This window comes from Lampris incognitus, chromosome 3, assembly GCF_029633865.1.
Source record: "Lampris incognitus isolate fLamInc1 chromosome 3, fLamInc1.hap2, whole genome shotgun sequence".
NCBI lineage: Eukaryota > Metazoa > Chordata > Actinopteri > Lampriformes > Lampridae > Lampris > Lampris incognitus.
The window spans coordinates 85173985-85191802 of NC_079213.1; the positions used below are offsets into that span (position 1 = coordinate 85173985).

The 17818-nt window shown below is 42.4% G+C and overlaps 1 protein-coding gene across 1 annotated transcript in view; it reads left to right on the plus strand.

Moving 5' to 3' along the window:
- The first annotated feature begins 2954 nt into the window (after positions 1-2954).
- slc5a5 (solute carrier family 5 member 5) overlaps positions 2955-17818 on the plus strand; it is a 62325-nt gene continuing 47461 nt past the window's right edge. The window contains exons 1-7 of the mRNA XM_056276842.1: positions 2955-3320; positions 3739-3804; positions 6101-6152; positions 11563-11630; positions 12052-12206; positions 12420-12560; positions 17160-17289. Coding sequence (XP_056132817.1) covers positions 2955-3320; positions 3739-3804; positions 6101-6152; positions 11563-11630; positions 12052-12206; positions 12420-12560; positions 17160-17289 — 978 coding nt within the window. The remainder of the gene's footprint in view (positions 3321-3738; positions 3805-6100; positions 6153-11562; positions 11631-12051; positions 12207-12419; positions 12561-17159; positions 17290-17818) is intronic.

A 17818-nucleotide genomic window follows, 5' to 3' on the forward strand; every position in this document is an offset into this window, starting at 1 on the left:
ATAATCAAAGGAAACAATAATCCTTCACAGGCATGTGCAGCAGAACATCAGCCCCAGGGGACTTTACAGGTATTTGTCACATTGTACCAGACAGGAGAATGAGGATTAACACAAAAAGTACCACTTCCCCAAAAGATGCCCTCTTGTTTCTTTCCACACCCACACACCTGCATGGTAGAAATGACTATTAGGGGTTAATGAACAATCCCCTTTGGATTATTAGAGGAAAATGAGTCAGCACATAAAATAATAACATAAGTAAAACCATGTTATTAACAGACAAGGTGACACTGTGACAGCCTGGTACAGCAGCTACACCAAAGCAGGCAAAAAAAAGTCCTCCAGCGTGTTGTGGAAACAGCACAGGACATTGTTGGCATTGAGCTGCCTTCACTAGAACTTCTTCACAGCACTCACTGTGTAAGGAGGGCTAAGAACATGAGACATTACACACCCTGGACACCATCTGTTTCAGCCACTCCCATCAGACAGGCTCTTCAGATATATCTGCACATACACACAGAAACTGAAAAACAGCTTTTTTCCAAAAACTGTAGCACTAATGAGCTTAGTTATCTCCTCAGCCCAACGAGACTGATGGCCTGCCACCATTGGACACGTGCAATATTTATATATTTACTCACATGTCACTTAAGCTACTTCATATCTGTCCACCGCACCTTTACTGCATTTTTGCTGATGATCTTTTTGCACGTCGTAAGTTGTATTTTATCGTTAACTGTACTGTGTTTTATACATTATACTGCTTATATTTTGCACTTATATTGTTTAGACTCTGTACTTTTTATTGCTGGTATTTTATATTTTGTATCTCTTTACCATTTTGAAGTTGACACAACTGCAATTTCGTTGTGCTTGCACAATGACAATAAAGTTCTTGAATCTTGAAGGTGATACTGTGACACCAATGACCTTGGATCATGCCTTTGTGGAAAAGCAAATCTGTTGCTATGATCCACCGTGGCCTATTCGCTGACATGGGTGGGACGGTGTGCAGTCTAATCTCTCTCCTATCACTCTTACTGACATTTTACTTACTGGCATAAAAGCGGATAACTAGATAATTAGTCAAAGTTTTAAAAGATAGGAAATATTTTGAAATAATGAAATGGTGGCATTAAACAAATGGCAACAGTAGTGTGACATATATTATGAGTCCAAGATTTTTTTGGGGGGGGGGGCGGGGTTCCCCCCCCCCCCTTTTCTCCCCAATTGTACTTGGCCAATTACCCCACTCTTCCGAGCCGTCCTGGTCGCTGCGCCACCCCCTCTGCCAATCCAGGGAGGGCTGCAGACTACCACATGCTTCCTCCGATACATGTGGCGTCACCAGCCGCTTCTTTTCACCTGACAGTGAGGAGTTTTGCCAAGGGGACGTAGCGCGTGGGAGGATCACGCCCTTCCCCCCCGAACAGGCACCCCCAACTAACCAGAGGAGGCGCTAGTGCAGCGACTAGGACACATACCCACATCCAGCTTCCCACTCGCAGACACGGCCAATTCGAACCGGTGATCCTCGTGTTGGTAGTCAACGGAATAAACCGCTACACCACCCGGATGCCGAAGTCCAAGAGTTTTAACTCTATTATATTTTAACAAAATGTCTCATCAGGTCATTACTGTTTCTTGGTAATGAAAAAGTTTTCGATGAATGGATTCATTAACTTCTGTTACATATAATCTGTTATCATATTCTATTGTCCCTTTAAGCTCATTAATGGGCTATGGACCCGTGGGCGTTGGCTGAGGCCTGTGTATCATGTGGAGCCAGGGAGTGTGGAGTGAATATACTATGGAAAGCCATTTTAGCTTTTAATCTCTTTGCAAATTCAGTTTTCATGTCAATTTTTTGATATCAGAAATGAGTTGGGACTAGTTTTAATTCAGCTTTAACTAGTTGGTATCGGATTCAATTTTTGATATGGAATTGAGCTCAATTGACTTTCTGATATCAGTAGTTGGTGTTTTAACTGGTTAAAACTGAATTTCTGACATCGGCGATTGTCATTTTAACTAATTTAGCTATGTTCTGATAACCAAACCTGGATATTATGGCAAGTGAAAACTGAAGTTGAGATAAGAGATGAAAAAGTAAAAGTGTCTGTGGCATTAGCAGCTCACCAGCAGGGGGTTAAGGCAGCTGCCTGTTCTTGTCCAGCCCTTCCCTCCCTCCTCCCAGTCCCAGCTCCTATAAGTAGTGAGACAGCCATCAGCATGAGTTAAACAACAGCCAAAGGTCTGTCGAGGGGTGTGGGCTGGAGACTGAAGCCTTCTTATCCCACCGGCGAGAAACTGGATTGACCAGAACACAAGTGGTGAGGGTGAGTGGGACAACTCCACTTTGGGAAAACTGGCTTGTACACCTGATTGTCTATTGACATGTCTGTAGACTTGAAATTCACGATACTGAATGCAGGATATATTTCACACCATTCATTCTTTTGATCAGCATTTATCTGGATTCAATCACACAGTGAAGGCATTGATTTATTGAATTGCTTAAGCATAAAAAAAATAACTGCACACGGGCTCATTGTTCCAAAAGTCAGTAGATAGCTGTTTATAAGCTTTATGCATGTCTTTATGGCAAATAAGACCACCTGTAGTAGGTTGGCTCACATATGTGTTGTTTAACTCAATTTAAAATGGCCATACCTCAGTGTATGAAACTGCACGTTAACTCATTAAAAGGCAATACAATTGGGCCTATGCCATATATAGCCCATTAATGAGATACAATAGTCAACTTGGAGCTCGCTCAGTATCACTGCCATTACATTTCCATATTTGTATACTTGTCATTGTAAAGTGTCATGATAACATGCTCTTTTTTTTTTAGCTTTATTATCGAGAGTGATTTTGACTCTGACAGGGAGCGTGGATAAACTGAGTTTTATCAAGACACCAGGCAGAGGTCATCCACTTTTAGAAAAATGGAAGAAACATCTGGTCTTGAACCATCCAGACCCGGCTTCATCTTGGTCGACTACGCAGTCTTTGCTGCCATGCTGTTGGTTTCCATGGCCATAGGGTTGTTCCAGGCCCTGAGGAAGAGCCCTGGTGGCACGAGCGTGGACGACTTCTTCACCGGAGGCCGGAGTTTGCCAGCTGTGCCGGTGGGGCTGTCACTCTGTGCCAGTTTCATGTCAGCGGTTCAGGTTCTGGGGGTTCCTGCGGAGGCGTATCGCTATGGCCTTAAATTCCTGTACATGTGCCTAGGCCAAAGCATCAACTCCCTCATGACAGCCTACCTGTTCCTCCCGGTGTTTTATCGACTTGGCATCACCAGCACCAATCAGGTGGTATTGCAGTCAAGCGGCACCTTCTAGCATGGCAGAACAAGAATGTGGCAATAGAGAAAAGGCACTTACATGAGGGACATGATAAAATGTGTGAATTGTATACAGCCAAGTGGTCCAGCCTGCTGCAGTTTATATGTTTATGTAAATGTCAGTGGATTAACATGGATTATTTTCTATCTGATGTAACGCAGAATATTTACTGAAGGTTTTTGTAATTGCTCTATGGGTTTGTTGATTTTCAAAGAGAAAAAAATATATTTTCGTTTTCTTGTCAAACATGCAGTGCAGTTGACACCATGAATGTCTAACACAAAGCCAGGAAAAACCTGTTTAGCATCATAGTGGTTACATAGGATGAGGAAGGATGAGACACGAGATCATGTTTTATGACTAGCTGTCAGTCTGTCCTTCACAGTATCTGAGGATGAGATTTGGCAGAAAGATGCAGCTGTTGGGGAGTGTCCAGTTTCTTGTAGCAACGGTAAGGCAAACACAAGTCTATTGTACTTGGCATGATTTGGTGTAAGATATGTTGTCTGCCACTCTCTTAAAAAGAATGTGATACTTTACATACCGCTGTGTCTTCAGTAGTGAGACGTTCCCTTTCAACAGGAACTACAAGGCATAAGAATGTTGATGGCAACAAAATCAAAGAGTGCAAGTTGTACTTTTTATACAAATATCTGTTAAGAGCTAGAATTACCTCATCTGCCCAATAGGCCTATTGTGAATGTGCAAAGAATGTTCAAACAGGGGCACCAGACCTCACTCGTGCAAAGGGGCAGTAGATGATCCAGGGATGATCAAAGAAAGTTGAATCAGTTCATCTGGATACAACGTTTATGGAGAGAAACGTTGTATCCAGATGAACTGATTCAACTTTCTTTGATTTTCTTACCTGGATTATTGAGCGTGCGTCAAGACAGATCCAGGGATGGTTGTCACACTTTTCACACTCGCCTATATATCAGCAACAACATATAATCCATCCATCCATCCATTATCCAAACCCCTTATCCTGCTCTCAGGGTCGCGGGGATACTGGAGCCTATCCCAGCAGTCATTGGGCAGCAGGCACAGAGACACCCTGGACAGGCTGCCAGTCCATCACAGGGCCGGCACACACATTCACACCTAGGGACAATTTAGTATGGCCAATTCACCTGACCTACATGTCTTTGGACTGTGGGAGGAAATCAGAGAACCCGGAGGAAACCCAAGCAGACACGGGGAGAACATACAAACTCCACACAGAGGACGACCTGGGACGACCCCCAAGGTTGGACTACCACGGGGCTCGAACCCAGGACCTTCTTGCAATGAGGTGACTGCGCTAACCACTGCACCACCATACCGCCCCTCCATCCATCCAACTGTCCATTATCTATACCTGCCTGATTCAGAGTAAAAAATATATGAAAAAACAATTCTAGCTTGTTTTTAAGCTGGACACTGGATATAAGTTTTAAAATGTTTAGAACCACTTCAAGTTGTTTAACAGAATACCTTTTCTGTACTGCACTCAAAAGTGGATTTCAAGTTTTTATCAGACCTGTTCAGTAAAGACACAAAGCGCTCAAACTTCTAACATTCAAACAGAAAAGCATTCAAAATTTCATTGTGTCCCAGTCCATAGCCCCAGTACACCAAAGTCCATGAAATGACGGAATTGGCAAAATATAATCCTTTTTCTGCAAAAGAAAATATATCCATCTCCCAGAAAAAGGCAGTTTTCAATTTGAAATCTTGTTGCTAATTATTCAAAGGAAAGTTTCATTTTTATTAACTCTTTCTTTCCTGAGACCGCAGTGCTGGCCACCTGGATAACCAGAACACATCTAGGGTGGAAGTTTGATAGTTTTCCCATTTATTCTTAAAAGTCACATTTTTAAAGAAAATATTAATCAGAAATGAATAGGTGGGCATTAATTTTGGTATCATTTCCACAACTTGTTTTATTTTCAGTTTTGAATATTTTTAATGTTTTAAACTCTTTTTGATAGGGAATCGTGTTTGATTTATGCTTTGTAATTTCTTTCTCCAAGGGATCTAAATGATGAACTAGGGCTTAATATTGTCAAGTTTTGGTATGTTTTTTTTTTTGTTGATACTTAATCCTTCTGTGGTTTTGATATTTCAGACCGACATATGACCTGTATTTAATTCATTCTCCATCATATCCTCCACACATACAACAGGATACAACGTTTTCTGTGGTCTATAGTTTGTATCTTGTGTGCATGTTGATTTTTAATTCATTTTTGGCCAGTCGTTTTCCATGTCTCCTAATTAATCAATTGTATGATTGTTTCTGGCATCAGTTGTACTAAAGTCTTTTTGTATTGCTTTTACAATGCCTGATGGTCTCTTGGGATGTTGCTTGTCAGTGTAAATCTTTTCTAACTTTATTGCCACAGCAAATGAGTTTTCATGTGGTTGACCCAATTTCTCATGTTACAACTTTCCCCAATTTGACTTTTGTCATTTTTTTCCTGCCATGACCTTATATCCTGTGCTAGTCACTTAGCTTAGCTATCAAAGAGAAAAAAAGCTTGCATTTTTTTTCTTAATATGTAACAATATTCACTTGTTGGATTTCATCCAAATGCATTTTACAAAAATAGGTAAACATTTCACTTTTAAGTCAAGTTTTTCATAGTAAAGATTTACTCATTTACATTCAGTATATATTTTCACTGTGAATCCAAACTGTTACATTCTAGTTTTGATTTTATGATCAGTTTATCTGCTGACTAACTGCTGTTGTCTCTTCTCAGATACTCTACACTGGGATAGTCATCTATGCACCAGCCCTGATCCTCAACCAAGGTAGGACCTTATCTGCCAATGTCCCACCAAATTTTATCTATAATTAGACAAAACTAGTATTACCCCTAAACTACTGTGTAACCATTTCCTCCAGCCCTGCGACCGTTACTGTCATTACCAGTAGTGCCTGAACTATTGCTACACAACCATTTCTTCTTACCTGTAGTCTGTCTGTCTTATCTTGAACTTTGAGCAAATGTACAGACTCCTGAGACACCACTTTAAACAAGTGTCCACACCCAAAGGTGAAAGAACCGTGTCCATAAAGTCCTAACCGTGTATTTGCTCCATCCATGTACTTTACCAGTTAATTCTGATCAACGCCAGCTAGGAAGGGAAACTAGTTCTTGAAGTCTGCTGGTTAAGTAGGGGAGACCGGGGCATCTTGTCATACTTTTATACATCTTGGGATCAATACGTCATATTGCTGAAAATTGCATACCAGGGTGTCCGGGTAGCATAGCGGTCTATTCCGTTGCCTACCAGCACGGGGATCGCCGGACCAAATCCCCGTGTTACCTCCGGCTTGGTCGGGCGTCCCTACAGACACAAATGGCCGCGTCTGTGGGGAAGCCGGGTGTGGGTCCTGCACTAGCGCCTCCTCTGGTCGGTCGGGTGAATATCATGATCCTCCCACACGCTATACCCTCTTGGCAAAACTCCTCACTGTCAGTTGAAAAGAAACTGACTCCTCCACATGTATCAGAGGAGGCATGTGGTAGTTTGCAGCCCTCCCCGGATCAGCAGAGGAGGTGGAGCCGAGATCAGGACAGCTCGGAAGAGTGGGGTAATTGGCCAGATACAATTGGGGAGGGGGGGAAAAATAGCATACCAAATGAAAAGAACAGTCTCAGGCATACATTGTAATTTTATTTGTTTACAGAAAAAAATTGATTAATCATTGAACGTGAATAAATCCTGGAATGTGGCCGTTAAAAATCAGTCCCGACTACAGCAACTGGAAGATCATTTCAAACAAAACATGTCAAGCATTTAAACAAATTTCAAACCTCACTGGTCAGACTCTGTCAGAACGGCAGTTCTGGCACACAAATTGCCTTGCCAGGTGTGCACTCTTCATGAGCCCACCATTTGCATTTCATGCACTGAACCCAAGTCTCTCAGATGGCAGTTGACAAACGGCTCCACACAAACAAGGCACAGGCTGTAACGCAGGGTATTTGGACTCAATTGTAGAAACCATTTGTAAAGTAACAAGTCTTTTACTGGACTTCAAAACGACAAAAGACCACTACCCAACAGGGCAGGCAATAACGCAAACTAGAATAAACATACAAAACTAAACGACGCAAAAACACTCACACACAGAAGGCAGCTGAGGGTTCAGGCGACACGGGCCTCCGCAGACCAACGTGAAGCCTTTCCAAGACTCGACCCGAAATGTTTACAAAGCCCCCAGTCAAATAGTCCCCAGCACAGGTGCACCTAATCACAGGCCAACCAGTACGCAGGTGCCACTCATACTGGCTGATTGCAGGCCGATAGGGAAATGTCACCTGTTGGCTGCTGATCCTCTGGCCAGTGATCGTGTCACAGGCACTCATCTTCATCTGATGAAGAGACATCTGGAGCCTTTCTTTTTATACCTGCCTTCTTTTTCTTTGGTGTTTTAGATTTGGTTCCACTGTATTTCTTTTGGAATATATTCTTTTTACCTCGTGCCTGCCTTTCAGACACGAGTGCCTCCTTCACAGGTGTGTCAGTAAGAATAACAGTTTTTCTTGTTTTCTTTTTTTCTTCTTCTTTTTTTTGGTTAGCATGCTAGTTTTATTGGACCAGCTTTTGGGTATGGCCAAATGTCCTCTGGAGTTGATTGTTAGGTGGAGCTGGCATTACTAGGCAAGGGAGAGGTAGTGCTAATGGGCAGGGTTGGGTTAGTGCTGGGGCCTGGCAAGATTGGGTTGGTGCTGGGGCCTGGAAGTGCTGGGTTGGTGCTGGGACCTTGAAGTGCTGGGTCCTGCAAGGGGCGATCTGAGACATTCTGTCCCCAAGAACATACCCTGTTGTCAGGTTGAATCCCTGTCTCCCAAAAGTTGGCCTGAATATTCAGTGGGGTTGCAGCCAGAGGATATGCAATTGCGACAATCCCAGGGATGTCATAGATTGTGATTGTTTTCCCTGGGTTGTTCCTTATCCTAGAATCAGACACTGAGTTTATATGCCTCTTCAGCAGCCCATAAACTGTTCTGTCCAAAGGTTGCAGCCTATGTGAGCAGTGGAGTGGGAAGGAGAGCATAATTATGCCATTTTCTTTGGCAAAATTTAGTCCATCAATGGAAAGATGGGAGCTGTGTTTGTCCAGAAGGGGTAAGCATAGCTTTTCCTTTGAACACTTGGCATGTTCAACATAATGATTAAGAAATCCACGAAGTGTATTTCCTTCATCCAGCGAGAGGGGTTTGCTCCTCCTTTGCTGCCAGGTGGTCCATTGTTGAGGAAGTGATCACGGAAGTTAACCCGGGGGAATGTGAAGTAGGGGGGGAATATTGTTCCCTGTTGCTGAGACTGCACATGCTAGCATCACTAGAGTACCCCTTTCACCAGATGTCAGTTACCCTACCTGTTTAAACCCGCACCTGGCCACCAGTCGGTCTGGTTTCTGTACAGTCGTCACACCAGTTTCATCCATATTACAGATGTCCCCTGGTCCCAGTGAATGTCGGCCTAACACCTTCTCCAGATTGTCAAAGAAAGCCTTGACCATTCTCCTTGTTAAAAGCACTTGTCCTGGCAAGGCTAGTTGTGTCTGGCTTTCTGAGAGTGTAGAGTGCTGCTTTAAGAAACGTGTAAACCACTCACTGCTGGCTTTTTCTTTTTCAGCCCAGGCTGGTAGAAACTACAGCTCCCGTGCCACTGCAAATTCATACACCAGCTTTCTCACCTCAATTGGTGACAAACCAAAATAGATGTCAGCTGATTTCATAAGGTACTGCTCAAGCTGCAGCTCCAAGTCTTGGCTAAAAACCTGCCGTGCAGATTTATACCCAACCACCGTAGTTGGGATGGCTGTCTGACTTTCTATGTCAGCTGCAGTGAATGTCTTACAGTATCGAGCCAGCGTACGGTAATGTTATAATCCTTTGCTGTACTCCTGATTGATTTATTTGCCAACTTCACCTACCTCACTGCCCTTAGCATCACGTCAGGTGGTGTGCTGCCATTTTCTGTTTTTCTTTTATAATTCCTGATCATCTCTTCTCCCTTCCTTCTTTCCTGCCTTCCTTTCATTCTTTCTTTAAAAACACATTCACAAAATCAGAATTACATATGACAACAGTTGACAAGCAGACTTTGTGTCTATGTGTACTGGCAACCTGTTGCCCCAAACTGCCATGTTTGCTAATGTTTGCTATATCTGAAAGTTAGCTTAAAGCAGGACATTAGCAAAAGTATAACGAGACACTTTATTCTCTCCTCTACCAAGTAGAAATGTGTAATTGTGAAGATTTTTAACAAGAAGAAGATTATTACAAAAAAATGTCAAATTCAATTTTTTTTACTTTAGAATGTGAAAAATGGTATATCAGTGCTCACCTCAGTTAACGGTGCACTTTGCTTTTCCCAAACAGGATATGACATCAGACCAAGTAGATGCACAAACTAGTATTCGACTTTTATCGAGCATCCTCTGATGGTGAAAATATTAACAATGTGACAACTTACCCATGTGACAGGAAGCCCCGGTCTCCCCTACATGGTTAAGGCAAATACACAGTTAGGGCATTTATATTTTCTGGGCCCGGTTCTTCCACCTCAAACATTGACTTTTTCAAGGACTCTTCTTCTTTTAACTTATGTGACTCAACTATTGTTCTTTGGGAGACTCACTTTGCAGCAAGCGCATTGTTGTGTGAAAAACAATGTGTTTTGTACCATAGCCACAAAGAATACTCGTCTCTGATTGGCTGGAGTGTGTGCATTAAAAACGCATCATACACATGTAGTTAGGTTCAAGTTTAATCGCTGTTCTAAATTCATACGCTGGCCACAAATTTGCTATGTAACCATAGCAACAAGATGATTCAGTAGCAAGCCAAGTCAAGTCCAAATTCAAGTTCAAGTTGCTTTATTTGTCAAATGCACAACAATACAGCATAGCAGACATTGCTGGCAATGAAATGCTTGGGCATCAGTTCAACCTTAAAAAAACTTAAGAGTATGACATGACTAAGTTTAAACTAAAAGATCTAAGAATTAGCAAAAAAATATAAAATTGTAAAATGAAATAAAGTTACAGAAGTTATAGTCCAGCCTGAAAAATTAAAACTAAAGCTAAATATAATTTAAAACGGACTAAAAGTAAGCTATAATTCACAAAGTATACAGGCCGGAAAAGAAGAAACTTAAATTTAAACTAAAGTCACACATTAAATCTAAAATTCACAGTAGTCAAGGAATGTAACAGTATATACAGAGGTATGTAATATTTTATATATACAGATGTATGCTAAGATTTTCACTGGGAGTGACGAAGATGGACAAGATTAGGAATGATTATATTAGAGGGACTGCTCAAGTTGGATGGTTTGGAGACAAAGCAAGAGAGGCAAGATTGAGATAGCTTGGACATGTGTGGAGGAGAGATGCTGGGTATATTGGGAGAAGGATGCTGAATATGGAGCTGCCAGGGAAGAGGAGAAGAGGAGGGCCAAAGAGGAGGTTTATGGATGTGGTGAGGGAAGACATGCAGGTGGCTGGTGTGACAGAGTAAGATGCAGAAGACAGGAAGAGATGGAAACGAATGATCCGTTGTGGCGACCCCTAACGGGAGCAGCTGAAAGTAGTAGTAGTAGATACAGAGGTATGTAGTTGTAATAAACATTCAACATTCAAAGTAAACTTGGTGGCTAACTTTCAAATTTTCAAGTTTATTGTCATATATGAAAGCAAGTTTACACTTATTCATATAGTGATATGCCGGTTTTGTTTTACTTCATAACCTTTCAATTCTGAGCCCAAAAAAACAAGTGACTTGATTAATTTCAATTCTTTATTGAGTGACTGCAGACCCCTCGTGTCGGGCGGTTCTTTGCCTCCACATCATGTGTTAAAATCCTGTAATGTACACCTTGTTGTGGATTATCCCTTACCTAATTGAAGAGGCTTGGGACTCCAGAGGGAAGCCTCCAGGCTTCACTGGTCTTCACAACTTCACATGCTAACATTCTCACATTCAGGACTGAAATGAAAATAAGAATATTAACTCATTTATATTCAAGTATTGTCAAATTTAATGTACTGGTTGAAATGCAAGTGAATTGAGGAAGAGGGGCGTATAGCTGGTTGCTGAATGACAACCACTGTAATTTACCCTATGGGATTATTCTAGTTTAACAGCGATGTAACCAAATTATTTTATGGCCGTCCCTGTCTGTCATTTTCATTTCAGCCACTGGACTCAACATGTGGGTGTCTCTGTTCTCTACAGGGATCATATGCACTGTGTACACTACACTGGTAAGAAAGGCATCTCTCCACCTCATCAAATAAGCCACGTCCTGCTCTTCCTCTGCATTATCTTTGGTTGAGTTTCCTTTTAAGAGTTTCCTTCAATGCTTGTGTCACACCACTCCTGAAAAGTAATCCATTAGATGTTGAAGTATCTTGCGTCACACGGGTGTAGTGAGGTTAAGTGAGTGGTGCGTTAAAGAAGTGGTGAGTTTTCTAGAGGTGTCTTGGCGTCATTCATTAAAACAACAGATGTGAGAGGGGCCCATTTTTTTCATAGCAAGTATATATAAGTATACTCAGGTTTACGCATCTCCCTCTCTTGTGTGTTTCTCTCTGTCTATCAATTTGTCTTTGTCTCTGGTCTTCTGTCTGTCTGTTGTTTTTCTGTCTGTCATCTTTCTGTCTGTCTGTTGGTTGTCTTCCTCAGGGTGGCATGAAAGCAGTGATCTGGACAGATGTATTCCAGATAGTTGTCATGTTGTCTGGCTTCCTGGCCATTTTCATTCATGGAACAGTCCTAGTTGGTGGCCCCGCGCTCGTATTGGAGATTGCCCACAATGGATCACGCATTAATTTTAATGAGTAACGACATGCAAATTTTTGCTTTTAATCTACGATTCATAAAAAAAATTAATCTCAGGGAACAATACCACTATTTTCCCAGTAACTATAATTCAGATTTTTTTCATCACTTTCTGTTAAAAATGATATTAGTTACTTTTACATAGGTTAATCCAGATTAAGAAACAAGGTCTTTTGTAAGGAACCATTTGGTTTGTCAATAATCCCCACCAGTTTTGACTTCGATCCACGAAGACGCTATACATTCTGGAGTCTGTCAGTTGGGGGAACACTGGTATGGCTGTCCATGTACGGGGTGAACCAAGCCCAGGTCCAACGGTACATCTCCTGTAGATCAGAGGGACAGGCCCAGTGGTGAGCTCAGATCTCCATCATCATCCATCATTATCACCATCAGCCTAGTGATGGCTGGACTAGTACAGCAGCAACAAACAGATATAGGCTACTAAGACAAAGGAAATTAAGGTAATAAGAAAACAGTATCTGTTTATCTACTTATCTGGCTCGCTTGTCTCCATCTATTGATGTCTGTACAGCATGGTAGCATGAAACACTTCTTGATGTTAATATGACCAGCAGCAATCAGACATACCAGAGCTGTCATTGTAACTGAAAAACATAAGGGTGCACCAACTTTAAATATATTTATGTGAATTATCTTGTAGCTGTCCATTAGCAGATTCTACCAATGTAGTAGAGCACATTTCAAGAGATCTGCAAGGATGCTTGTTGCTAGTCACACGCAAAATGAAATATTAGAGAACGAATAATTAGGAAATGGGGAATAAATAGAATATGAGACTGTGATAATGAATCGAAATGAGAAGATGAATATGAAAAGAAAAATATTAATATGGATATAAATATTGAATAAATCTAATTCCTTCAGTGTGTATTGTCAAGCCCTCAATTCACAACCAAAATATTGGATATTAGATGTACAATACTTAATTTATTTAAGGTTACTCGTTTCTGTGTCACAGCGAAGTCGAAGGTGCTGGTGCTAGTTCACAGCGCAAGTCGATCTCAGGTGTGGCCAATACTTTTTTGCTCATTTTGGGACATGTTGCGCTGGCGGTAATTGGGTGCAATGGGGGCTCTGTTGTAAAATTGTTGGATAAGAAGGAATAAATTATCAGTAGGCGTGGTGGGGGCTGTCTTTAATTACAGCCAATCAAATCAGCTCCTCTCATTTCCTTTAAAAGCAGCGCTTGCTCTGTCATGGTGAACTGCAAATTGTGTAATGGACAGCGGAAGTCCAGACCAGCTAAGGCAGAAAAGTTTCTCCCAGAAGGAAACTGATGTCCTTGTTTGGGAGGTGCAGGGTTGCCAAGTGCGCCTACAACAGACATTAACACCAATTCCAATGAGATATGAGACAACACGCAAACATTACTATTTCACAGGCTACCGTTTAGTGTGTCTTCGTTCGTACCAGCATCTTTCTCTCTTTCCTGTGCATTCTATGAACACACCATCTCATCTCATCTCATCATCAACTGCTTCTCAGGGTCGGGTCACGGTGGCAGCAAGCTACGCAGGGCACTCCAGACATCCCTCTCCCCAGCAATGCCCTCCAGCTCGTCCTGGGGCATCCCAAAGCATTCCAAGGACAGATTGGACATGTAATCCCTCCAGCGAGTTCTGGGTCTACCCCAGGGCTCCTCCCAGTTGGACGTGCACAGAAAACCTCCAAAGGAAGGCGCCCAGGAAGGATCCTAATCAGATGCCCGAACCACCTCAACTGGCTCCTTTCGACGCATAGGAGCAGTGGCTCTACTCCAAGCTCCCTCCAGATGTCCGAGCTCCTCATCCTATCTCTAAGGCTGAGCTCAGACCCCCTACAGAGGAAACTTATTTCCGCTGCTTGTATTCGCGATCTCACCCTTTCGGTCATGACCATAGGTAAGGGTTGGGACAAAGATTGACTGGTAAATTGATAGCTTTGCCTTCTGGCTCAGCTCCCTTTTCACCACAACGGTCCAGTACAATGTCCACATTACTGCTGATGTTGCACCAATCCGCCTGTCAATCTCCCAATCCATCCTACTCTCCCAAAACAGACACACTCCTCACCTTGGCTGCACCTTGAGATCCAGTCCATGAATATCATAAACAGGATCAGAGACAACGGACAACCATGGCAGAGTCCGACACCCACCAAAAATGTGTTTGACTTTGTGCCAAGAATACGGACACAGCTCTCACTTTGGTTATACAAGGACTGGATGGCTTGTAGCAACTGCCCCGGAACCCCATACTCTCGCAGTACCCCCAACAGAGTGCCCCGGGTACACGGTCATAAGCCAAATCCAAGTCCACAAACCACATGTAGACTGGCTGGTCAAACTCCTATGCTTCCCTGAGCACTTCCACAAGGGTAAAAAGTTGGTCTGTTGTTCCACGGCCAGGACAGAATCCGCATTGTTCCCCCTGGATCTGGGATTCGACAGTCGGTCAGAGCCTCCTTTCCAGCACTCTAGAGCAGTGTTTCTCAACCGGGGGTCCGCGGACCCCCTAGTGGTCCGTGGTGTAATTGCAAGGGGTCCTTGAAAATAAAATATCTTTAAAAAAAAGATCCTATGACATTTATAGAAATAGGATTATTTTACTCAAATGTGACTGAGACCTTTATCTACCTAAACTATAAAGGGTAACAGGACTTTTTGCTCTAATTACATCTGTTTCACAAGTGTAATTTATTGTATTTTAATAAGAGATCTCGCTCCTGTTTGCATTGTTAAAAGTTACTGCATAAAAATTCTGTTGTTACATATATCTAAAGTTACTGAATACATATTCTGTTTTGTTACATATATCTGAAAGTTACTGCGTAAGAATTCTGTTTTGTTAACTATATCTAAGTTACAACTGAAAGCTCTTACTTTTGCCCCAAAGAGTGAATAAATGCTATAATGCAATTTAAAATGCAGTTTCTACTGTTTCTATCAAATTGCAACCCCCCTCCCGCAAGATCAGGTGGAGGGGTCCTCAGGGTAGATCAAAAATACGCAGGGGGTCCAGGACCCCAAAAAGGCTGAGAACCACTGCTCTAGAGTAGACCTTCCCAGGGAGGCGTGCTCCAATTATTGGAGCACGCCCTCCAGTCCCCTTTTTTAAAATATGGAACCACCAACCCAGTCTGCCACTCCACAAGTACCGACCCCAACCTCCACGTGACTCTGTAGAGGCATGTCAACCAAGACAGCCCAACAATGTCCAGAGTCTTCAGCATCTCAGGGCAAATCTCATCCACACCCAGGGCCCTGCCACCAAGGAGCTTCTTTACTACCTCAGAAACCTCTGCCAGGGATATGGGTGGGGCTTCCCCCGAGTCTTCAGATGCTACCCCTCCACTGAGGACGTGTTAGCCAGGTTCAGGAGCTCCTCAAAGTGTTCTTTCCACCGTCCAACATCCCCAGTCCAGGTCAGCAGTTCCCCTCCCCAGCTGAACACAGCCTGAGTCAAGCCCTGCTTCCCCTTCCTGAATTCCTAGTTGGTTTGCCAGAACTTCTTTGAGGCCAACCAAAAGTCCCCCTCCATAGCCTCGCCAAACTCCTCCCACCCCCAAATTTTTGCTTCTGCGACTGCTGAAGCTGCAGCCCTTCTTGCCTCCCAGTACGATTCTGCTGGACAGACGATCAAAATCAGAATCATAGTTATTGGCCATGTTAGGTTTGCACAAACATGGAATTTGACTTGGTGTACTTAACATAGAATAACAATACTACAACACAAAAATCTTCAGATACATATATACACAAGGATTGACTTATACAGGCAAAATAAGAGGTGATAAAGTGCAATTGTGCAGAGAATATATCAGATGCTGAAATAGATGTTAGCAGGTTACTTACATACATGCCTGAGGTAGATGGATATGCCAGAGCGTCCCAGTATATGTACAGTACAGTACAGTATATACAAAATGGTTGGATTTATTTGAAAATGTTAACTGTGCATTTGAGTGAAAGCCCGTGGAAAGCCCTGTTTTTATAACTGCTTGTTTTGGGGTACAGTGCTCTGTAGCACTCACCAGAGGGGAGGAGTTGGAACAGGTTGTGAACAGGGTGTGATGGTTCTACATTAATGTTGCCTGCCTGTTTCCTGAGTCTGGAGGTGTATAAGTCCTGAATGGAGGGCAGGTTGGCACCAATAATTTTCTCTGCAGACCGAACTGTCCATTGTAGTCTGTCTCTGTCCTGTTTGGTGGCCGAACCAAAGCAGACAGTGATGGCTGTGCAGAGGACAGACTGGAATATTGCAGTGTAGAACTGAATCAACAAATCCTGAGGCAGGTTGAATTTCTTGAGCTGGCGGAGAAAGTACGTCCTCTACTGGGCCTTAACAGTGGAATATTTCAACATAGTAAGATGTAGGAGGCAGAGAGAAATAGTCCTGTTGCAGGTGATTTTCTTGGACTACAAAGAAGGTGTAGCTGCCATTGTCACTCGTGTGCCATCAGCGCAACAGTAAATAGTCTGCACCCTTGTTAAAATGAGATTCCCAGCCCAAAGCCAACACAGGTAGTCTAATGTATTAGAAACTTCATCAAAATATATTGTAACGCTGTTTTACAGTAATATTGATTGTCTGTCCAACAGAAGCACAGCCACTTTGGTGTCACATTTCCTTTTTCCTGATGGAGTATTTTCCAACACGTGTGTTTTTTCCACTGCACCAGTTAGTGTGTCCCAGCCAAAAAATGTTAACAGCAGTAAAGAGTATCTCCAACCATGGTAAAGATACCAGTCAGACCCTATGATCCCGATGGATAAAATAACTATTTATTACAGGAGAAAAGTTGGCAAGTTAGGGGTGGAGTTAGCCAATGAATGCAATGCCTTTGGAGCAGTAGGGGATGCTCTTCCAAAAAAGAGGAAGTATATAGTAGTCGCATGAATGGCCAACAATATAACATTACTTACTGTTTGCTGTTACTTGTGCCTGCAGGGCCTTGTTTGTAAACCAAGTGGGCCTATGCTTTGTTGTGAGCAGCGCAGCCACCTGTGGCATCGTCATGTTTGCTTACTACATCAACTGTGACCCCCTGATGTCTGGCAAGATCTCTGCCCCTGATCAGGTAAAGAAAGTATGAGCAAGGCAAGTAGTGCTTTCTCAGTGGGTAGTGGCAAACATTGTGGCTGAACTTCCACGATCTGCAATCATTGTATATTATGTAGTATAACATTACAGCACATATTCAGATGTAAGAAATTGTTAACACTTAACACTACACTACGCAGAGTTCACCTAAACCGGTCCCAACTGACTCTTTACCATACAACTGAATAAATGTGAATGAAACCATGTTTCTGTGCTGTTGTCGAATGACAGTCACTGAGGTCTTACATTATATTATAACTTACTGTACTCCCATATATATATTTATATATATATATATATACACTACCGTTCAAAAGTTTGGGATCACCCAAACAATTTTGTGTTTTCCATGAAAAGTCACACTTATTCACCACCATATGTTGTGAAATGAATAGAAAATAGAGTCAAGACATTGACAAGGTTAGAAATAATGATTTGTATTTGAAATAAGATTTTTTTTACATCAAACTTTGCTTTCGTCAAAGAATCCTCCATTTGCAGCAATT